We start from the raw sequence: 24,957 nt of genomic DNA on the forward strand, positions 1-24,957 counted from the left end.
ATATTTTCCTGTTTTAACTAGATCTAAATGCTGGGGAAATTCTTCAAATGTTTGGGAAGATGTTTTTTGTGTTTTGTCAAGAATCCGGTTATGATACAATTCTGCGTGTCTTGGGCTCAAATGTCAGAGAGTTTTTGCAGGTAAGAATTTTGTGCCAAATCATTTCAGATACCAGACAGAAGAATGGTCTAGTCAACAGATTATATTGAGATTTGGAGACATAGGTTGTACTGTATAATCTCCACTTACTTGTGGAGAGGTGTCTGAAAACTTTCTTCCTTGGTATTTGTATTCTGTAGAGCTTTCCACTGCTCAGAAATTTTGGCATTGTTGTTCTCTTTCCATCTCTCTCAGTTAATATATTATTCAGTTACCTGGTAGAGTAATAATTTTCCTGTAGTATCTTTGACAGTTCAATTTCATAAAAAAAGAGTGAGAAGGCAGGTAAGCTGGGGTTGCAGAGGCATTCATAAATCTGAAATTTCATTTGAAATTCCAAATAAAAGCTTTGAACAAGGTTTTTCATATGTAACAAAAGCATGGAGTACAAGAGGCATGAAAAAACCCAGCAGTTCAAATTGTCTGTGTTAAGTAAAAATACTTACCTTGTTTATACTAACAGAAAATGTGGTCTTCAGATTTGTAGGGTATTACTTCTCCTAAGTTCTCTTTGACTAGTTATAGATACTGGTTATTTCTAATTGTACGTTATGTACAGAGCTAGGGCTCATACACAGCTTATCTCTAAGACATTGTCCTTCATCCATGAACTGAGAGTGGGATAAAGCAGCAGTGTTTAAGTCAATTTTTGTGTTTCCTAACTGCAGAATAGCATGATACTGCACTGTAAAACGAGACAAAATGAAAACAATTTTTCAATAGCATGGAAGAAATGTAGTGACTTCTCTAAAGTATGATTTCTAAGTGTAGAAATAATGGGCTTCTCTTTTTTGTCACCGGAAAATTGTTTACTTCAAAAAAACACTTTGCGTTTAAGATTTGTGATATGTATCACTCTTGGAGAAAACTGCTTGGTGTAATGAGTTTAAAATCACTGAATTGATTAAGATTTCACACAAGATTGCCCAAAAGCTGAGTGTCAAATCTCTACTGATTTTCACTGGCAATTTAGCAGCCTCTTGTCTTAAAATCTCTCCAGCAATAAGTGAAAAGAGCAGAGTGCATAGTTTGTTGGACTACTAGATTATTTACTTCTGTGTCTCACTACCTGCCCCAAAACATGGGTTATTCCAGAGCATCCTAGATGTAGTCAACCCAGACTTCTTGTACAAATCCCATGGACTGTAGCTGCTGGGCAGACAGACAGGGTGTTCCAATATGTGCATACCATGTGTGATCTGTATGCCATTGTCTGTCTGTGGGATGTGACATCCTTTATATTTCATACCTTCATTCACAGGCTGCCCTCAAAGCAAGCCTTCAGATAAATGTAATTTTTAAATATGACTCATGTACTGAAGTTGTGGTTAGGGTTGAGCAAGAACAGGGGAGAAGGAAAAAGGTGTAGCTGGCCTGTTGTTTCATCACTTTGGCTACTCGTGGATGGGCCAGTCCTTCCCTATTCCTGTCCCTCATGCCCTTTTCCATGTCATATACTTCTCTGTCCATTCCTTACCATGTGTGATGATGAAGAGACTGGACATGTTTGTAGTGCGCAGCAAACGTCTATAAAAGTGTGAACAGCTTATATTTATATTCTTCTGGTGCCGGTATTTTAACCTGCTTTGTTTGAATTTCAGTGTTAATAGATGACATTGGCTATTATAAATAGCCAATTCTGTAAATTTTAACAGGACTAATATGTTAGTAGCTCTGCCAGAAGTATACTTTTTAGCTTTTTATTATGATGGAAAATCAACGTTATCAGTGATTTATTATTTTTGCATCTTCCAGCAGTCAGATTAGGTCAGGAAAATAATTTATATACCTATTACAAAAACAGTTGCAGATTTGGTTTAATGTGCTGAACTTTTGTCAGATTCTTAAAATACATAATAGAGTTCCAAAAGGTGCTTCTTGAAATCTGTACTGAGTCCAGGATATAGGAAAAAATTGAGGGCTGCAGCTTTTCAAAACATGTGGAAATAAATCTCATATTTGTGTTCTGTTTCCCTTGACATCTCAGAGAAAATTTAGTTTATTCATAGATGAAATGCAGGTACTTTAAGCTTCATGAAAGAGGAAAAAGACAGTGCAACTAAATCTAGTATTTATACTTTCTATGAAAAACACAGGCCTGGGAAAATTGCAAAATCATATTGAATGATATGAACCAAAGAGAAGCAGTGTGAAAAAAGGTACCTCCTAAGAAACCCAAAGTGTGCTTTTATGTTCTGTTCAGTAGCTTTCTGCTGAATTAAAATTAAACACTGGAGTAGTGGTTAGTTCTGTCATTTAGGGAATCATTTACAGGGCTATTTATTTAGTCAAAGCCAGTAGTAGGGTGGCAAAGTGGTCTTGCAGAATGGGGCTACTGCCATTTGTTAACATCACTTGTGCCAGTCTTAAATGTTAATAATTAGCAACCATCTTACAAAAATTCTGTTCTTGACATTGGCCATTTCCCATAATAAACTCCTTTCGAAATTCTTCAGGTGTTGGTGACTGTGAAACTGGAAGTTTATCATCTTTTCCCATGTGTGTCCTTTAAGAGTTTTTTTCCAAAAGGTCAATATATCCCAGCTGTTTCTGAATTATGTGTACTGAAACAGCAGTTCTGCACCAGATCAAGGAGATTGTGGGGCACTCTCTTGGAGCTAGTCCGCTCTCTTGCTCTTTTCTCATCCACACTCTTTCAAAACAGTCTCTTCCAATTTCATTGTCTGGAACACTGCAAAGATCTTACAGAATTTGCCTTCAAGCATTATACTTTTTGCAATTGAATGCCCACTAACAGCTGGAATGAATTGACTCCCAGATTATTGCCTCTTCAAGTTTTAATTTGGAGGTGTTGATATAGCAACAAAAACATAAATTTGAAACAAACTAAGAAACTGAAGGAGGAAGTTCCAGGCTGAGTGTATCCTGCGGAATTCATTTTTAAGAGTCTCATTTCCTCTGGAGGCCTCCCAGGAGAAGAGACAGCTGTTTGAGCACTTTAGAGCTCACATGAAATCAAGTTCAGTATGCTTCCACAAATTTGATGATCAACAGATGTCCATGAAAGGTGGAGAATGGCCCAGACAGCACACTGAAATTATTTTCACCTCACTTCTTGTGCTGGCAGAAAACAATATGCAAAGCCTGGTAGTAGCAGTTACGGGGGGGGTGAGAGAACAGCATTTAAAATATGCAGTAGTGTTCTGGACTTAAGATGGAAAGGAGTTGTATGAATTTTACAACATAGGTAAATAATTATGTGGGTTGCAACAGTATGCAGCAAACTAGTTTGCTCTTTCTGTGTTAAATTTACAGCAAATAGCAACCTGGAGCCTTGATAATTGCTTCACAATCAGCTGTAGGTTGAGCTAGTGTTGTGTTCTAAGTGTAATTCTGATCTCATTGTTCCCTTTAATGTCCTTATTAGATATGCCTGTCAATTTATCGTTTAGCTTTCCTCTCCAGATGGAAATTTGTCTGGTCAAGATTTAAAGTTAAATACATAAGATGTCCAGGATATCAGCTGGAAAAATAGACGACCTCTTCCCTTTCCTGAATGACCTTTTCTGAAACATTATTACAGCAGCTATGATATATTCTATGCATTCTGTGGATTTTTTCAATTAATTCAATACATATTCAAGAAAATATGTATTTGAGGCCGGTCTTTCAACCATTTAAATCTTTACTTTAAAATTTGAAACTTAGTCAGGCCCTATAAACTTGTGTTGACTGTTATGATGTCAGAACTAGCCTGTTTAATTGATAATAAGGAAGAAGATTCATGTTTATTCAGACACGCTTATTTGTATTTGACACCTAAATTCACATCGGAAGAGGAGATTATAGGACTAGAACTGGAAGCGATGAAAATGGATGACGTACCGGATTGAGAAACACACACAAGGTCTTTAATCATCACAGTGTTTCAAAACAGCATAGTCAAGCATGAAATCTTACTATCTGGAGTAATTTTTAATAGTGGTAATTTTGGTGCCATTCATTGTCCAAATATTGCCACAGTAGATGGAAAGAACATCACAAGCTACCTGAAAAGCCTGCTATTATGACAGTTCTACAAATAGTAAGGCAAATGCACAGGGAGCGTGAGCAGTAGGAGAAATGGGATATTCAGCTTAGACAGAATATGTTCTCTTTCTTCAGAACTTAAAAGTAGATGCCTTTATAATCACGTTTTTAATTTCTTATTCCAGAACCTGGATGCTTTGCATGATCACCTTGCTACTATTTACCCGGGTATGCGAGCACCTTCCTTTAGATGCACTGATGCGGAGAAGGGGAAGGGACTCATTCTGCATTACTATTCAGAAAGAGAAGGTCTCCAGGATATTGTCATTGGAATCATCAAAACAGTAGCTCAGCAGATCCATGGTACAGAAATTGATATGAAGGTAATGTCTGAAGGGGTATAGGCATTGGAAGTTTATGTCATTAGGACAAATGCTTTGTGTCCATACAGAACAATGGAGAGATTTAATTGATCAGGCCTTGCATATGCAATGATATAAAATCAGAGCTTGATCCCAAGGTGCAGATATATCTGGGGAAAAACAGCCAATAAAAGCTTTTTGATATTATAAATATTGCAACTGATATAAAATACTTTTCATCAAGTAGAAAAGAATCTAAGCAGATACAAGAAGCATTCTTTTTTTTTTAACTATTCCCTTGTCATAGTACATTTCTGGCACAATTTCATTGTATACTTGCTCAGAAAATCAGTTCCAGTTTCATGAGCGTATCACAAAAACATGATCTTGCTCAGATAAGAGATTTACAAGCAACCCAGTGACAAAAGTGTTTGTACTGTTATATCAGAGTATTTGCCTTTTAGGTTTCTTGTTATAAGCTAGCTCAGTGAATGACTAGTTCTGTACAGTGATGGTGATATACTTGATGTCCGATGTTTAGATACTACTTTGTAGAAATTCATAGTTCAAACTTTCACAGCAGGTGTTAATAATCAGATATGGAAGGATGCAACAGAATCAAAACAATCCTCTTAAGTCCCTGTTTATTCAAAATGTTGGGACAGACAAGGGGGACCATGTTGGAAAGTTGGTGGCAAGAGTGCTGAAGCTGTTGCTTGACAAGCATTTCTTTTGGTAGCACAGGCAGTCCCCCTTCTCTTACTGCTCAAGCTTGTCCTACGACAGCTTCTTCAGCTGTGTCTCTCCAGCTGTTGTGAAGCTATAAGATAAACTAGACTGAGGAAATTAACTGGGTTCAAAATAACAGGGGTTTTTTTTCTGGGTTATTTTTACCTACATCTGTTCCTTTATGTGGTTTGGAGCTGTCTATCAGAGAGAGTTCTGACAGCATAGTCAAGAGGTCATGCAGAGACAAAAGTGATCAGTGGGACAGAGGAGAAAGCTGGGCTGTGCAAAGCAGCTACTAGAACAAACTTTTGACAAACTGTGTCCTCAGTCTGAATGTTACTTTGCTGAGAAGATTGTATTGGACAGTACTGATATCCATCTAGGACTTCTCACAAATAATCTATGTTCCAAAGAGATTTGAATATTTATTATAAATTTACTTCTCATTTTCATTTGACTTTGTTAGGCTTTTCTGGAATTTTTATTGTTGTACTGTGATTAAATAGAAATTTACTAGTATTCATCAAACTTATTGTAAGCACAAAGTTTAATTTAAATCCAAACTATTCTTCTAGACCGTCTGAGCCAAAAGCACATAGGTGCCTAAAAATTAGTATTCCCTCTAAAGTGAAGAAAGTGCATATTGTCTGTATTTTATTTTGTCTGTTACCTTGTTTTTTTCGTTGTCCCTATTAGAAAGTCATGTGCCCTCAACCCTGAAATTTTTCTTGTCTCTGCTGGTTAATAAAGCCTAGCTTTTGACACCTTTAATGACATTAAATAGTGCTTTACTCCACAGGTTAGGTATTAATCATTAATGGTACAGAGTGAGGGTTTTAAAGCCGAGTAAGTCTGCCTTTGTGGTACCTGGCTAGTTTTACACTGTTCAGAAAAATGAGAACAGGAGAAAAAAATAGACCAACTTCTTTCATATCAATCCCTTGTCTCATAATTTAGTAAATTAATTCTTTCATGTTTCAGACTGTTAGTAATGCATTGTTTGAAATAGCATAGCACAGAAAAACAATGGAGTTGCTTTTCATCCCCTCAGTTTTTGTGGACCAATTAATGCCTCTTCTGCAAAATTTTTGGTTTGGACTTTAGTTAGAATTTTGCTTAAGGAAGAATTTTTTTTAGAACTGGTAAGAGTCTCAGTGACTAGCCGTAAGTTTCTGATGTTATTATGGGAGTTACCTTCTGACTTGCAAGATCAGAGCTGAGATTCCCGAGCTGTCCTTCCAAATGTCTTTACCCAAAGCATTTATATAACAATCCAACACAGGAGTGGTTTAGTAAGTTCTGCAGTACTCTTTATGTTAGTGTAAAGTTGATATCTGCAATTTGATGTTTGATACTTTATTATCCACTTTTCTTCTCTGGTCTTTTAGGACAAATGCTTACATAAATCTGCTTGAGAGAATGCATGCTTCTAAGTCTGTATTTTCATTAAATTTTGCCTGAATTTGTCTTACATATTACCAGTTTCTGTGAAGGTGGTCTTCATTGTTTACAGTAATATTGTTTTTATTTCATTAAATGGTTAGATTTTGTTTCATGGGTTACGCAGAATCACAGAACGGCTGAGGTTGGAAGGGACCTCTGGAAGTCATTTTGTCCAACTTCCCCCTGCTCAAGCAGGGCCACCTAGAGCCAGTTGCTTCAGACCATGTTCAGACAGCTTTCAACTATCTCTAGGGATGGAGACTCTGCAAACACTCTGGGCAATGGGTACCAGTGCTTAGTCCCCCTCACAGCAGAAAAGTGTTTCCTGATGTTCAGACAGAACCTCTTGTGTTTCAGTTTGTGCCCCTTGCCTCTTGTCCTGGCCCCAGACACCACTGAAAAGAGCCTGGCTCCATCCTCTGTGCACCCTCCCTTCAGGTGTTTGTACACATGGATGAGATCCTCCTGAGCCTTCTCTTCTCCAGGCTGAACAGTGCCAGCTGTCTCAGCCTTTCCTCTTATGATGATGCTGCTATGGTGTGTCTGTGCTGAAGGCAAGGTAAAAAAAAGGTCTCAGTTTGTCTCTGTTATACTCTGCTAGCACTGAAAGGAAGGCAATTTGTTTTGAACCTGGATTCACAATTCCAGTTGAATAGTTAGGAAAACCTAGGTTGACATTAATTGATTAATTAGTTCAAATCCAATTTGCGTTATCTTCCTTGATATGGTAATCCATTTTAAGCTAAATAGAGCTAAGACTATATAATTTTTGCAGCATGTATTGTCCCAAGAATTGTTGTTGACTTTGAGAACACGCTAAGAATATTTAAGTCTGCTAGTCTCAGTATGAGAACTAAAAATCTTCATGGTGCTGATGACCAGTTTTGGCACGAGATCAGTGTTAGCAGCCTTCTGGCTATGCCTTCTCTTGCTTCACTTGTCAGAGATTGTTTGCATATAAGTGAGGGTAACCTGTGAAAGTGAAGTCAGGACAGGGATTCCCTCAAGGCTACAAAATGGTACGGGTCAACGAAGAATGTTGTACAATCCTGGAAAGCCCAAAAATCTGTTGGGAAAAGAGACTTATGCAGTTCTGTAATTATCTGAGAGCAGACTATCAAAACCTTTCTTTTACACAGGGAGAACAGTTTATAATATGAGTAAAGACTAGGGGAAACCCTTGACAAGACGGTGATTTCAGACTGTCTCATTACTAATGGCAATATAAAAAACAAAGTTGGAATGTGACTGGCTGGAGAGCTGAACTAAAAACTACTTAGTTACTTGCCATGGAGGACAAGCAGTACAAAGCCACACATTAGAATGCTGGCTGTGTATGAAAATAAGTCAATTGTGGAGCATGATCAGCCTCTAATTCTGACCCTGGCGCAGCCGGAATCTTCACTAGCTCCAGTTCAGAGGTTTGGTGCAGTGAGACAGTCTGCCTTGAAACCAGCTGCCACATCCCCACAGTTTTAATTTTAAATTTGGGTGCGCAAAGCTAAGAGTGGTACCATTTCCACAGTGAACTGCTTTGCCTCAGATTCACACTGAAACAGCTGCAGTGAAATTTGTCAGTCGGTTTTGATCAGAAGAGAGCAAGATCTTCATCCTGTATTGACCTTTAAATGGCAAAAACCTGACTTTGTATTTATCTTCACAATCTGATGGAAAAAGACTCTGCCCAAGGACATTCTGTCCCTCCTCCATGCTGAGATATGAGTGTATCTTGGGCACTTGCCTGTATCTATAGAATTGAGCCTTGTAGATATATCAGTGAAAGCTTAACAGATAGCATGTATTCATTATACATGCTGTATCACAGTGATGCTGCTTGACTTAGTATCTTGTGTGAAGCTCAACATACATACTAAACCACAAAGTCATTTTAAAATAACTGTTCTCTGAATTGTCCTTTCCTGAAATATTGGTGTCACTTTTCGCTCGGCTGAGCAAGGGCAAACTCTGAAGATACATCTTCTGGAAAGCACAGGCAGGTTAGCAGTTAGATGTTATATATTCTCTTTGAAACCAGGAGAGTGATTTTTCCCTTCAGTTTTTAACTGCAGTTACTATGGTGATTGAGCTCAGACACAGCGAGCTGATGTCACTTCACCAGCTAAGACCGCAGGGGGAGGAAGAATTAGACTTGATTCTTGGCTTTGTTGCTTCTGTCACTGAACTTTCATTTGTCAAGCATTTAATAGAGGCTTATTCAACAATATTTAAATGATACTGAAAGTCTGTAGCTTGCACACTTTGCTTACAGAATGAAACAACAGGTAAGTTGTATTCTAGTTAGGTTTACTGCAGAGTACCCAGGGCAGGTCTTTATTCCAGTGTATCTGGCCAATTAGGTTGGATCTGTAGATACAAGGGTGAAGGAACAGTATTTAATATATTAAGTTAATGGCCAGAAGTGGTCATTTTACATTTTCTGACAAGGTGGATGAAATCATGACATAGGAAGATCAGATAGTGTATAAATGATGTGAGCGGAAGAGACATCATGAAATTACATATCCAATGGGAAGTTATTTAAGGATGAATCAGTAGCTTGCTTAGCCTGGAGAGGAGCATGATTGTAGCATCTGGTAATAAGGGTCTGTGCATGGATAACCAGAGTCAAATTCAGTAAACCAGCCATGTCCACAGCATATCAGGTTTACCAGGAGTGTGCAGCTGGCACTGCATCTGTCTTGTAGATCTGACACATTTCCATGTGTTTGGCCTGTTGTTCATTTGCTGCACTAATGTGATGCGCTAGTACAGCAAGCATTTCTGGATTCCCTGGAGTCTGGTCAGAAATGAACTTGAAGATGCCTGGGAAATATGCAGCTTTGCACTGTTACACAGTTCTAATCTATAAAGGTTAGGAAAATAGCACATGGTATGCAATGACTGATTTCACCACTGTGTAAGCTTGTAGGATCAGCAGAGGCTCGTGTCTAAAACTTCGCTAGGCATCTTGAAGCATGTAGCAGTTCTATTTTTATAGTTATTTTTTTTTTAACCAACACTTGAGTTTTGTTTATTGATGCGTCATTCATTTCTAATACATGGAAAAAAAGTTATGCAAAACCCATTAGGTGCTGCATGGTAGCAGGAAAAAACCTGTAAGTACAGGTGCAGGTTGGTAACAGAATACTAGTATGCAGTGACTAAGACGGTCATTAGGTCATAATATTAATATCTCTGGAAGGTGATGTGCTATTAATATCTCTGGAAGGTGATGTGCTATTAATATGAACATTTTCTTAAAAATTATTAGATCTTTAAAAGTGAATTTGAGAACTGCTTTGCCAAATTAAAAAGCTTTTCATCCAAGGTATACATTTTTTTCCAGTTGTGGCAAGATCAACTCTTTGAATTAAGATGCAAGACTGAAAATTACCTGGAAGCATAGATCAATTCTAGTGATAATTCTATACAATTTGAAAAAGGTTACTGTGTATAATCACAGCTATCCCTGGCCACAATAACAGTAGTAATAAAAGAAAACCTGTGGGAGTATGCATGAGTGATAGAAAATAAGGACTAAGACTAACTGTGTTCTGTCAATCCTCGGTATGACCATAGTCTCTCACAATTTCAGGGATAATTATTTAAAAGAAGAGGAGGGCACTGAGAACCTTTAAACCCTGAATTCAGAGGAGAACTAGGTCTCCATCTACTCTATTCCATTTTTGTAGACAAGCCCACATTTTCCTCAAATGACCACCACATATTCTTTCTGAGGTTTACCTCTTATTAAGTCATAATTTCCCACTTCTCTGCCACACATTGGCATATGGGTTACCAACACAGTTTCTTCAGGAAATTAGGTTTTATCATCATTAACATTTGAACTTGTTCATACATCCAGCTTTAGGTTCCTACATTAACTGGTAGATTTAGTAGTCTGATCTTTCTCTAAATTACTTCTGTATGCAACAGAAAGAGAAGGCCAATGCAGCACATGGCATAGAGCACCTAAATCAGGCTCCTGCTCTGAACTGTCCTCCAGAAAAGTCTCTCTTTCCTTTCATTGAATAATCAAACAGGAGAGCAAGGAACACTGCCTTCTTAAATTAAGCATAATTTATCAGTAAAATATTGTTTTCTTATTTTACACTCCTCCATTTGTAGGGGAACAACTAAAGATGTCAGCATTCCCCAACCCATCAGCTAGCATGGCTGACAGTTGTAGAGGACAAATACTTCATAAACTAAACATCTTAGGGATCAACTGCAGTGTTTGTGCATATCCTTTCTGTTTTTATATTTTAACTGTTAATCTCTGTGGTTAGACGGTGCCTTAGAGATTTTAAGAAGTCTTTTTTTGCTTCAGTGGCTTTAGGATCAGACTACATGAAAGTAGAATCAGGTGCAACATGTTCCAGAAAGTTGCTGCTAAACAATACTGTGTAAATAGAATTGTTCTGTTCCAGTCATTAAATCTAATTAGGCTTGAGAAGAGGTGAATTTGGCCTCTCAAGGTAAATTATGTTATTCTCTTAGTTATTAGCTTTAATTATACTGCAATACATGACTCTCATGGCAAAAAAATAATCCCTATTAATTTCATTTTTTTTACTAACTTTGAGTAAAATTACTGAAGTGTGAAATGCTATATTCAAGACACTTATTTGAGAATCCAGTCATGTATATGACTGGTTTTTCTGTGATTTCATTTAATATGGAATGCAGCTTGGAGAAGATTGTCATTGCTTTTATTTTTATCTGTTGATCCTGATCTTGCAATCTGCTTGAATGTGTAAGGACTGTATATTCAAACATCTCCATCCACCTTTCTTCTGTCTGACTGTGACATAGAATCATAGAATAGCTTGGGTTGTGAGGGACCTTTAAGGGTCATCTAGTCCAACCCCACTGCAGTGAGCAGGGACAGCTCCAACTAGATCAGGTTGCTCAGACCCCTGTCCAACCTGACCTGGAATGTTTCCAGGGATGGGGCATCTACCACCTCTCTGGGCAACCTGTGCCAGGGTTTCACCACCCTCACTGGGAAAAATTTCTTCCTTATATCTAGTCTAAATCTACCCTCTTTTAGTTTAAAACCATTACCCCTTTTCCTATCGTAACAGGCCCTTGCTAAAAAGTCTGTCCCCATCTTTCTTATAGGCCCCCTTTAAGTACTGGAAGGCTGCAATAAGGTCTCCCCAGAGCCTTCTCTTCTCCAGGCTGAATAACCCAAATTCTCTCAGCCTGCCCTCATAGGAGAGGTGTTCCATCCCTCTGATCATTTCTGTGGCCCTCCTCTGGACCCCACTCCAACAGGTCCATGTGTTTCCTGTGCTGAGGGCTCCAGGGCTGGACGCAGGACTCCAGGTGGGGTCTTACCAGTGCGGAGCAGAGGGGCAGAATCACCTTCCTCGACCTGCTGGTCGTGCTTCTTTTGATGCAGCCCAGGATATGGTTGGCCTTCTGGGCTGCGAGCGCACATTGCCAGCTCCTGTCCAGCTTTTCATCCACCAGTACTCCCAAGTCCTTCTCAGCAGGGCTGCTCTCAATCCTTTCATCCCTCAGCCTGTGTTGATACCAGGGGTTGCCCCAACCCAGGTGCAGGACCCTGCACTTGGCCTTCTTGAACCTCATGAGGTTCACATGGGCCCATTCCTCGAGCTTGTCCAGGTCCCTCTGGGTGGCATCCTGTCCCTCAGGCATGTCAACCACACCACACAGCTTGGTGTCATCTGCAAACTTGCTGAGGGTGCACTGAGACATGCCTGTCCTTTGGTCATCGCTGTTTGCTGTTGTGTTATAGCCCTTGCAAACTGCTTTCATCAAAATAAGGATTCAAGTGGTCTGTGTAATTGAAGACTTGGCACAGGTTCATTCATGGGGAGGGGAGGAGTCCTGTTTTCTGGCAAGTATCAGTAAAAGCAAACATAACCTGAGTCTTGACCCCTGATTTTAGGATGTGCATTTCACTCAGGCTTTATAAATTGCATTTGGGTGATGAGCAACTGTGGCTAAGCAAAGGCATAATTATTCACCTAGAATTATAAAGACTCTCTAAAATCAGAAATACTGACTAGAATTTTTCAAGATGCAAATATCATTCTAGAATTAATCTTTCTGCTCTTAATGTATTCCTGTCTTCATAGTAGTATTCCAGTTATTAATGAGTAGCAGGGTGTTCAGTTTTTCATTTTTTTCCTTCATTTTTCTAGGTTATTCAACAGAGAAATGAGGAATGTGACCACATTCAATTTTTAATTGAAGAGAAAGAGTCTAAAGAAGAGGACTACTATGAAGATCTTGACAGATTTGAAGAAAATGGTACCCAAGAGTCTCGCATCAGTCCCTATACTTTCTGCAAGGCCTTCCCTTTCCATATAATATTTGACAGAGATCTGGTGGTCACTCAGTGTGGCAATGCTATATACAGAGTCCTTCCACAGGTTAGATGATTCTCATGCATGAATAGTCGTAGAGGTTCCTAATGCTACATGCTGCACAGGTTTATTTTAAAGATGAATAAAATAGATTTAGGATTCTCTGTCTAAACAGCATTCCCATATAAGTGTATAATATTACTACATTGTGTTCCTCTTGTTTGAAAAAATGCTGTGAAAATAGCCCTAATTCTACAACAGCTCTGTTCCTTATGATCATGTCCATGTGTAGTAAAAAAATAAGCTTGAGCAGAGAAAAGCTGATCACCCTCACAATTCAAGTGTTGACTTGATATCCGATTCTTTCTCGTAGCTCACTCCAAGATACATTTGCTATGAAAGTGGCAGATAATTTTTTAAAGTGAATGTGAGACAGTGCAACTTGGACTGGTGTTCAGGAAATGGTCTTGCCCGTACTACTGTATAGTGTAGCAGCAGGTACATAGTCTATATACATTACTTGACAGTAATGCCTTCAAATACTTAAGCTGTCAGATGCACAATAACTGGAGAGCAGAATAACAGAAATTTTAGCATACTTTCTTGGCTTGTGCATCAAAAGTGTCAGTATTAAGATGAGCCAAGCTATATTTGTGATATTTATATATGCGTTCTGAAATGAATGCAGCTGATGCAATTTCCTCTGGCTATTCACAGTAAAAGAGTACTCAGAGGTCCACTTAATGTTATGTCTTCTGTATATGAATAGGATACCTTAGTTCTTGCCTGAAAGAGCTGACTGTTTCTAAAAATAAGCAACAGGTAAAAGCAGTAATATGAGAGAAGCAAAAGGTAAGATCATGAAAACATCAAATTATCTTTACAATTATGTAGCCTAATGTTGCAGATACCATGTTGTTTCTGAATCATTGACATACTTTTAAAATGCAATTTTATGTTACTAGCTTTTTCCTGCAATTTGTTTTTGGTGATTTCTCTCTGCATTTTAAAGAAAGGTTTGGAAGAAGAGCTTTGTAAGTAGCTCTGCCAGATTTTTCACAAGGGCATTCACTGAACAGCTATAACTGTTCAGCCTGCTGAGAATGGCTATCAGAATCCTTATTATCAGAGTTGATGCTTTAGAGAACATGGCGTATTTAAAAGGCAGTTTGAAGAAGGTCACTTAGGAGGAAATCTTTTTTTACTGTGGTGTGGGAGCAGTTTGACAGATAATTAATGTTATAGTCTAACACAATTTTACAAAGTCATCTTGCAGACTCAAATTGCTCTTTGAAGTCAATATACTTCTCATGTAAAATCCTTAATTTAAAAACCTTGTGTATTAATGGAGAAATGCATAAAGTATATCTTCTCTTCCATTTACTGTTGTCACCTAAAGACATTGAATATAATTACTCAATTTATATTTCTACTATAAAACATAATCTTTTTTTTTTTCTTTTTTTTTTTTATTTATTCTAGCTGCAGCCAGGAAATTGCAGTCTGCTGTCAGTTTTCTCCTTGGTCCGGCCTCATATTGATATTAGTTTCCATGGCATCCTCTCACATATCAATACAGTCTTTGTACTGAGGACCAAGGTAAGCAGAGAATACTCACCTGGCTTTTCTTTAGGTAAGTATGCTTTGGAGAGGTAAGAAGTGCTGGAAACTCAGAAATCTTCAGAGAAAATTCTTCGCACAGTTCGCTTAGTTCCTTTTGAGTCTTGAGACAAGAAGAAGTCACAGGTTTGAATTCATTTGTAGCTGTTAAGTAGAATGCTTTATAGGAATGTTGAAGTACATATACTTCATGTCTGATGCTTTCTTTGCAAGGGGCCAACCCATTTATGGCATTGTACCAAAGTAAATGTAGAAAGACAATTACATTTGCTTTTGCTTTATAACAATATGGGAGACAAATATGAAATGTGTTCTTGCTTGGGCCCATATGTTCATACACAGTTCTATATCCTTTTCTCTAGAGAGGGCAGGAGAGGACGCAGGTGATATGAACAATGCAGCATGTAGAGTAGCACCTACTATGTCAAGGAGCTTGTTTACTTACAGAAAACTGTACCTGAGAGAAACCAACAAGATTTCTTAGAGAGAGATGCTCCCAGGCACGGATAGAACTTCATATAATAGGCAATACTTTTGTCAAACTATTGTTAAGAAATGATGCAGAAGAAAACAAGAAATTATGAACATGAACGTAAAGATAGATATCATGCTTTATATCTCTGAGGTAGCAAATCACAGTATTAACATACAAGTAGTGTATGGTGTTCAAATGAGAAAGTAATTGGGTTTTAATGTAGACTGTAACACTATCCCAAACGTTCTGGCTTCCTTCATAGTGAAGGCACTTATGTACGTAGTCTGGTGCGCAATACACGTACTATTGCCCTTATATAATTGTGTTTTTTCATCACCAGGAAGGGCTGTTGGATGTGGAAAAGCTGGAGTGTGAAGATGAACTGACTGGCACAGAGATCAGTTGCTTACGCCTGAAAGGGCAAATGATCTATTTGCCTGAAGCTGACAGCATTCTCTTTCTTTGTTCACCAAGGTACTTTAAACCTCAAGAGTTCTATAATATTGATTTTCATTTTACAATTACTAATTTTAAGAACATTTATGAGAGTAGTACTACAGGGATTAATTGGCTCAAGTATTGATTTCATTGATTTTGATGTGTTTATACTAAAAGAGGGAAGAACATTTAAACATTGGAACTGGACTAATTATTAAATAATTCAATATATACATTGGGATGCTCTGGCCCAGTTTGTACAAATGGGAATTCCTCATGATTCCATGATTTTTGGCAAGTTTTTTCCTTTGTTTCTTATGCTGAGAGTGCTAAGAAATGTCACAATGATTTGTTTTCCTATGTGGATTCATATGTTTTTGCATTAGTTTTAATGTAATAGAGCAATGATGATTATAAAGAAGTGGTTGTAATGGGGGATTGAATGGAGGGCTTCTTTAGCTTAAGAGCATGTTGAGCTAACACATCAGATTACACAGTTATGATACATTAATATCCTGTGTAAAAGGGAGAGAGCAGATGAAGACAGAAAGGGAAGATGCTACCTTAATCTAATCTCGCTTTTATTTGTGTTCTGAAGTATGTACGTTTGATATGTTCATGGACCTCATCAATGACAATTCTGTATTTAAATGCAAAAATCAAGAGCCATATGTTAACATGAATGAACAGGTATTTCATGGAAGGGATATTGTTGTACAGCTGATCACAAGTTCAGAACATCTTTCTTCTGTTATTCAGCAGCATCTGCTGTTCATTTGTTTTACACGCCCCTTTGGCAAGTTTAATTGTACCCATATTATTATATATTTCTCCACATGGCAGTGTGATGAACTTGGATGATTTAACCAGAAGAGGTTTATATCTGAGTGATATTCCATTGCATGATGCTACCCGTGATCTGGTTCTTTTGGGAGAGCAGTTCAGAGAGGAATATAAACTAACTCAAGAGCTTGAGATCCTCACTGACAGACTGCAGCACACACTGCGTGCACTGGAAGATGAAAAGAAAAAGACAGACACGTAAGAACCAAATCCTGATTTTGAGCTGAAACAGTCATAGCAATATATTATTTATAGCTACCTTCTTCAAAAATAACAGAATCTTGGCAGGAATATAAGAGATATTCAGGGCTGATAATTTTGGAGTCAAGAAAGAACATGTTACTTTAACACCTCCTAGGAGGCGTATTTAGGTTGTCAAATGTCATCTGTAGTCTAGGCTGTTACATGCACAGGTGTTTTGATGGCTCCCTCCCTGATAAGGAAAGTTAAGAGAAGTGAACTGACAATTCTTTTTGCTTTGTGAATTACCCAAGACAATATTTTGCAAACTTTCTTACATGCAGTCCCCGTAGCCTAGATGAATTTGATTAATGCCCAAATGATAATATTTGACAGAGTTCTGTAAACCAGCTGTAGACCACTTTGTCTTTCTGGACTGCCATGCTCACAGGTTAATCAAACAGAAAAACGTATCTTATAAGCCTCGAAAATGGTCTGTGTAAAGGTGAGGTTTTGCCATAGACTAATGATATGAATTTGATTTTATAGTTACCTGCAGAAATGAATTTGGGGCTATCTAGATCATACTACTATCTAGAAGTAAGTACATAACAATAATAAAGTATATGCATTGGGCCCCCCTTGAGCTCAGCTCAAGGACTACTGGCAGATAAATTAAGCAAAAGTTTGTGTGGCAAGCAGTATGGGATGGTTGACTCTCATTTATAAAACATAGTTCCCATCTCTGTAATAGAAGAATTTCTTGTGGATTATCCTTGTTTAGTAGTAGAATTAACATTTGTTGTACAGTGAATTATATTGACACATGTTTTTTTCTGTAGTAGAGTAATGGAAGTTATTGTAAAAAGACTTGAAAGGGATGGACAGAAGAGTCAGAGAGAAAAGAAGCCTAAAAATATTTTTTCTATTCATTCCTGTTGACTTACTTTATAAAGTCATTTTATCTTCAGGAATTCTAGTGTTCTTGGCAGCTGCTAGAAGAGACAGTGTCAGTTACTATATCATGTGCCAAAAGTCTTCGCTAATTATAACTCATGTGGTAGTGAACTTTCCAAATATGCAACTAATGAGGGTTTGTGTAGGAGGCTGTGTACAAAATGATGCTGAAGATTTGTGCAACAGTCAAGAGATCTTGAGCTTGCCCACTTAGCTGTGTAAGGAGAGAAATACACCTTAATATGACAGAAAGTTGAAGGAGTATACATGAGAATAGGGTGGTGCTCTCTGTGTGTGATGAGGATTTTATTTGCATAATTTGTAATATGAACAAGTTGTTAGTATGTCATATAGACTATTAATTCAAAAAACATGCAATAAACCCTAAAAGCAGCATTGTCAACAGAAGAGGAAGCATTTAGCAATGCATGAATTGATCAAAGGTGGAAAACTGATCTCTTCATAACCTTTTTGAAGTTTTTGTGATTCTGTGAGCAAAACCAGATTATATGAGCTGAGGATACGGCAGAAATGCTTAAGCAATAAGCAAAAATTTTCTAAGACACTATTGACAGATCATGTCAGAAGGATTAGTAATATATGCCTCATTTTGTGGGTAATTTAGATGTATTAATGTGTGTTTGAAATGTCATGGCTTTAGGTATGCTGATGTAGATCAGTTCTTGTTTCCCGAATAACATACTCTTCAGTAAACATCTTTTATGTTGCTCTTTGATGATGCGAGTATGTTATAAATACTATGGAAGGTACTAAGTTAATATTTGAGGAGCGCTAATGTAAAGAACTTTCTCCACATTCTTTCTGTTTTGCTTGTGCCTTTCTTTTCTTACACATTTAGATTACTATACTCTGTTCTACCACCATCAGTGGCAAATGAGCTGAGACACAAGCGTCCTGTGCCAGCTAAGCGGTATGACAATGTGACCATTCTTTTCAGTGGCATTGTTGGATTCAATGCCTTCTGTAGTAAACATGCCTCTGGAGAAGGAGCCATGAAGATTGTTAATCTTTTAAATGATCTTTACACGAGATTTGATATTCTGACTGATTCACGAAGGAATCCATTTGTTTATAAGGTAAGCAGAAGATTTTCAAAGCATTTAATCTGTGACTTCAATAATTTACCATCATGTCACTCTTTTCTATCCTTTGGATTTTAGTCTTTTTAAAAAAAATTGTTATGTTCTCTTTCTTTGAGCTGTGTTATCTGATATTACCTAGCTAAAGAAGAGTATGTTGTTTATCTCTAAATGTGTAAAAGAATGTAAAAGGCTTCGTTCTCAGCAGGATTTCTGCACAGTCACCCATTAGGTGGATATATAAATCTACTTGAATATTTAGCAGATGTGAACACTTACAGGAGCAGTTTGTGATTCTGCTGACACTGTGCTTTAAGTTTTTCAGTCATATACCTGGGTCTTCTGGTTGTAAATCATAACTTATTACTCAGTTATTCAATGTGAATTTCATTCCTTCATTAGGAATGAGGTGTAGTTGCAGATGCAGCTGATAGCAGGTAAATTGGTAGATATAGGTATATATCCCTCATGTATATGAACATTTGTATGCTTGTGTATTTATAAGGTTCATTCCTAGCTTTTATCAGAAATAATTTTATGTCCTGTACCTAATGAGTCAAGGGTGTGAGTCAAAACACAGTGCTTATTTTCTACAGAAATTCAGAAGACCCCAAAAGAGAGGCTCAAGTTCACACAATCACAGTGTCATTTTAATTTGTTACATTGTGGGCATACAATAAATTCTCTTCAATAACAAGCAGAGCTGACAGGAATTAGGGTGATTTGAATGAAAGTGAAGGGAAGCTATTTGAAAGCAATCTTGAAGGAAGCACTACATCCATTTTAGTACTCCAAAGCCCACGATAATAAAGTAATCGAAAAATATATATCTTGATAGGTGGAAACAGTTGGGGACAAGTACATGACAGTGAGTGGTCTACCAGAGCCTTGCATTCATCATGCACGATCTATCTGCCACCTGGCATTGGATATGATGGAAATAGCAGGCCAAGTTCAAGTAGATGGTGAGCCTGTACAGGTTAGTAAATGTGTGGGCTTGAATGAAGATCCCATTCTTTGATATGATGATAATGCTTTGAAATATGATAATGCTCCCAGTCCATACAAGCTTTGTTATTATTAGATTTTGAAATTGATATCTACAAATAATATGAAGAGTCACATGTACATGTGACTTGTGCAGTTCCCAGACCTTAAAATCTAATTATTGTGCTTAACCTTTTAAAGGACTAAATTCAGTCCACATCATTTATGTCTATTTTCTGATCATTTCAATCTAATCAACAAATTCCCATTTTGCATCAAGTACAATTCATTGAGCCTTGTACATCTCAGTGAACAGAATGATAATATTCTCTCACTGATATTTTTGATCACACTTCAGATCTTCACATCAGCATAAGAAAATATTGCATTAAAAAGAAAAGTACAGTTCCATAAGGGAGTTATGGCAATGATTAGTGGCAACAATGTATATTAGTGGAAGTTCACTCACTGTGGGATTTCATGAAGATGTTATGGCATTAATGCAGAACTGAGGAGGCTGCATTAACATGTCCTCATCAAAAAGCTATGAGAGCAAAATAACTGATGAGTGTGACACTTATTTCTATTTACATGAATGTTATTGGTCTAACACCTAGCTTAGATACGTGTACTTCACTTTGTCACTGGGCAAAGGAATGAGAAGTTTTGATTTGATTTACAATAACTGTAATGTGCTATAAGAACAAGCTTCTCCAAACTCCTGTCCTCTCTCTTGAGCTTTTAAATGCAAAATACCATGATGTTTCCTCTGAGAAACACCTTTTTTTCTTGACCTACACCGTTTCTGCATCTTCTGATCACTCATTAAACACAGACCTGCAGAGTATGCCTCTCTTTCCACTTTTTAAAATTTCACATAATAGCAGCATGGCATGGTGCATGCTGGAAAAATATGGAGTTTGTTCTTTCACTTGGGAGGCAGAGCCATGATACTGCACTACAACAAAAAAAGCGACACAAAACACAAAATGCAAAACTTTGAAGAAGCAGGAGTGTCACATTGAAAATATAAACTCTAGAAATGTCATAAGACTTGAATTTAGTCAGAAGCATCAGAGTAGTTACATTGATATTGAATATTCAAACTTTATTTTTTCTCTCTGAAGATAACAATAGGAATCCATACTGGTGAGGTAGTCACAGGTGTCATAGGCCAAAGGATGCCACGTTACTGTCTCTTTGGAAATACTGTCAATCTAACAAGTAGAACAGAAACTACTGGAGAAAAGGGAAAGATCAATGTCTCTGAATATACTTACAGGTAAGTGATGCAGTATTTTTATTGGTGTTGACATCTTAAAAGAAATCACTTTGTCAGCATAAGTCTCTTTGGAGATGAAAGTGACAGGACTCCTGCAACACACTATTTAAGTACATGAGTTCTCGTGAAACTGTATGGCAGGCTGCATTGTGATATACCATTATTGGTATGCAAATAAAATAAAGATCTAGAGATAGATTTGACTCTTTTGTTAATTTACTCACATATCTGTAGCATGTTTAATGTTTTATATAGTGTGGTGTGCATGGACAGTACATACATTTTTATGTTTTCTTTTTCAATTACAGGTGTCTTATGACACCAGAAAATTCAGATCCTCAGTTCCACCTGGAGTACAGGGGTCCAGTTTCTATGAAGGGTAAAAAAGAACCAATGCAGGTTTGGTTTTTGTCCAGAAAGAGTACAGAGACAGAGGTATGACTAACCAGAGTGTAATTTTTTTTTTTTTAAATAAGGCATAAACATGACAAATTTAATCTAAACCACTGAGATCCATTTGCGTTTGCCAAACTAAATGTTCCCTAGAAAAAATGAAGAGTTTTGTGCAACACTATTTCATTAATGCATTTACTATCTTGACAGCTCATTAAAGTCGTTGATTATTTGTCTTGCAGTTTATGCAGTCTCTGAAAGAATACATTTGTATTTTAAAAAGTCCTTGAGGGAATGCCAAGTCTTTAAATATTTATATCTCTCTCTTCTTACGGATTTCTCCACTGTACTAGATTTTGCAATATAATGTTCATTTCTGTTTAGCTGATATGTCTGGTTATTAGCACTTCAAAGTTCACCATTTGCTTTCTTACAGTGAGTGAATAAATGTGCCTTCAAATATTTAGGCAACTTGCAGGCAGGTTCATACCCGATATGTATGGTGGTCTGTCAACCCCAGATGGATTTGCTTGTTCAGAGACTGTTGAATGATAGAGGTCGTCTTTAGAAATATATAGGGTGAAAAATATTTCTTCTGAATGTCATATGAGCCTAAATCCTCTTCTGAAAATGATGTAGGGTAAAGCTCTTCAAGCACTGAGTGGTCTTTAAGCTTATGCCTCAATTTCAGAAGTCTGGGCATGTATTAACCAAAATCTTATTAAAAGTCAATGAGAACTAGACTTAAAAGTATTCTACAAACTTAGACACTTAATCAGGTTACAGTATGCCAGCTGATTTGCCATAGCTGAGTAGGTGCATACATTCCACCCATTGCCAACAGGCAGGAAAAAAAGGGTAAAAGTAATTTACATAGTTTGAATATTGTCCTGAAGTAATAAAAAAAGAAAGAGTTTTAAGATAATATATTTAGTCTTAAAAGTACACTTGACTAAAATAATGAAAGTCATTAGTTACCTTGGCTTAAATAATTCTTGTAAGTCACAGGAAAGTAGTTACATGTCTGAATACTCATGTGCTCCTGAAAATGAAATTTAGGCTGTTAAACTGTTTGGGCTCTTTAGGAGATCTAATCCAGATTATTACCACTGGTACACAAGTACATGAATACTGACTTTTTAATGGTAACTCCCAGTATTAACCCCCAGTATTAAACTTCAGGGGAGAGCCTGTACTTTAACTCTGCTGTGGTCAGTATTTTAGTATATATTACTTACAATAATGTTCTGGGTGCCACTTTTGATACTACTTTTTTTTTTTATTCTATATCAAGATTAACTATAATTTCACATAGATACCATTCTTTCAAATCTATAGTTGTATTTAAAATATATTTTAATTAAATATCTTTCACTTTTTCTGCATTATAAATTATATCCTATAATTTGTAGCAGGGTACATCGTAATTTTAAATGTAACATTTGAGAGGTGTACTGAGTCAGGTGGGTATTTTCCTTGTTTCAGCCTCACACGTGTTTAATATGAATATAGGGTTCAGATAGTTTAGAATTTTAAATATTGCAATTTCCTTTTAGCGATTTTCTACATGGTTGGTTTTGTTAAGCCTCACAGCAGTCCTGAGAGGTACTTGCTGATACTATTATCTAGTAATTGAGTTTTGTAGAGGGGGACATGAGAGCAGAAATAAACCTGACCAAAAAATACTGTCAGCCTGATCTTCAGGAGCACTTAAGACTCACAGTTCAAGCACATTCAAAAAGTCTCTCTAATTTTTGTTAGTTTTTGTTAATTCTGAAATTCAGATATACATGTAATTCTTATAGATGGAAGGACTTCTCCCATGACAGATATCTCTTCTAAACTGTAGCAAGTTTGGGAGAATAGGAGACTAGAAAGATACATTCATGTGGTGATTGGAACTGATAATCGTTTTGTCAGAGGTTATTTTGAAAACTGAAAGAATACTATCCTCTAATTTTTTAATTCTTTTTCGCTCCCTGCACAATTTCATCTGTCCATACACAAAAAGATGCACTGAGTTTTACTCCCTTAAGATTTTCTGAACTGTTTGCAGTTTCTCTTTGTCTTGTGAAGGTACTCTTCATGTTATTTCTGGCACTTTACAGTATTACTATACATAATAGTTGTAATCCAAAAGCAGAAATCAGATAACGAATTTTTTACGTTTGATTACCTCACTGTAATCGCTTTGCTTTAGGCAAGGGTGTAGTCTTGGTTTTCTTTTCAGAATCTTATTCTTTCTGACCTTTCAAACACATACACAAATACATGCTAATGTATTATCATGTGCAGTGCCATTAACTTCAGGGGCACTGTTCATAACAATAAATATGGCATGTTATCATATATTCAGAAACTATATGGTAAATTTCCTGAAAGGTCACTCCAGAATATTGCAAGAAGTGGCTTATAGAAGTATACATGAAAATATTTCTTAAAACATCCTGAAGATATTTCTGCTGATTATTCTTTTACTGTGAAGTTTTCTACCTCCAATATCTTTAAATCTAGGATGGGTTCACATTAGTGATATATTCTCCTTTTCATTATATCCCTTAGAGAGTGATTAGCTCAGCATTTGCAAATCTATCAGCATAATAATTAATACATGGTGCGGAAAGAGGACAAAATATTTACAGCTGGCATAGAGATGTGAAACCAAGGCTTAAAATATGCTGTCTCTCTGCTAGGCTTGTAGAAAATGACAGGATTGGAGCAGCTCAGCATACCTCAAACTTGGTTCCTAAGTTGGCATCTCTAATATCAGTCACCATGAGCAGTAGTTACTTCTGAGGAAGACCTGATTTACAAGAATCGTTGTTTGGAGTGCTGCTCCGTTACTTTTTTTGACTTAAGATATCTCTTCCATGATACCATTACAGCAAAAATTAGAATTGCATCAGAAATAGATATAGAACAAAAGCAACCGTGACCAATTATTCATTTTGCAACCACTTGTTAACATGTTATAAGATTAATTATTACTATCATTATTTTAACAGAGGTTCAACTGCATCTTCTCTCTTGAGAAACAGATTTATTGTAAACAATGAAGCTTGCAGAGAGCCTCAGATGTCTGCCTGTAATTTCCAACATTCCTTACTTTCAAATATGTTTCTCTTCTGCCCTGTCCCTACATCACTGATGGGAACAAGTTAAAGTGTCTTCAGTCAGAACTGGTAGTTCATCAGGGAACGTAGGAATTGTTACATTCCTACATACAACACATATGAAAGAAATACATATGTTACCTATGCTGTGTTTTATTATTTTTATTATTTACTGGTATTGGTTGCAAGTTGTAAAATGTATTTTGTCACTGCATTGACCCACCATGTTGTTGCTTCAATGAAAATCCCTTACTTCTCAAATTCTACTTGCATGCACTCAAGGAAACAAAGCAAGATGCTTTCTGAGAGCTGAGGGAAGGGGAAGAGGAAGAGGACGCTGGATAGGGTGCAATACTGTCTCCAAATAGGGTGCCAGGCAGTAAGGTTGAGTGATGAATGTTATTTCACGTCATATCTCCCATTGCCATGTGCAGTACCATTGTCTTTTGCCCTACTCCTGAAATAATACACACCATTTTTCTCCAGGCTTGCTTGCTATTTTTTTTCATTAATGTTTGGTATTGTTATATCTCTGCTATGAGCAT

At 37.1% G+C, this 24,957-nt stretch overlaps 1 protein-coding gene across 2 annotated transcripts; it reads left to right on the forward strand.

Annotated features, from left to right (window-relative positions):
* Window positions 1–32: 32 nt before the first annotated feature.
* GUCY1B1 (guanylate cyclase 1 soluble subunit beta 1) lies at window positions 33–24,718 on the forward strand (the record flags this gene model as incomplete). 2 transcript variants are annotated; one of them, XM_081999063.1, is made up of 11 exons in its annotated part: window positions 33–140; window positions 4,335–4,532; window positions 12,860–13,090; window positions 14,507–14,623; window positions 15,460–15,593; window positions 16,401–16,598; window positions 18,397–18,634; window positions 19,476–19,616; window positions 20,752–20,906; window positions 21,215–21,341; window positions 24,695–24,718. In XM_081999063.1, the coding sequence occupies exons 1-11, from the start codon at window positions 48–50 to the stop codon at window positions 24,716–24,718; spliced, it is 1,656 nt and encodes a 551-aa protein (XP_081855189.1). In that variant the 5' UTR covers window positions 33–47. The 2 variants fall into 2 exon arrangements, with proteins under 2 accessions (XP_081855189.1, XP_081855188.1); XM_081999062.1 differs by lacking the exon at window positions 24,695–24,718 and having other exon boundaries at window positions 33–151; window positions 4,298–4,532; window positions 21,215–21,886.
* Window positions 24,719–24,957: the final 239 nt, after the last annotated feature.

Source organism: Phaethon aethereus (assembly GCF_964289735.1).
Source record: "Phaethon aethereus genome assembly, chromosome: 4".
NCBI lineage: Eukaryota > Metazoa > Chordata > Aves > Phaethontiformes > Phaethontidae > Phaethon > Phaethon aethereus.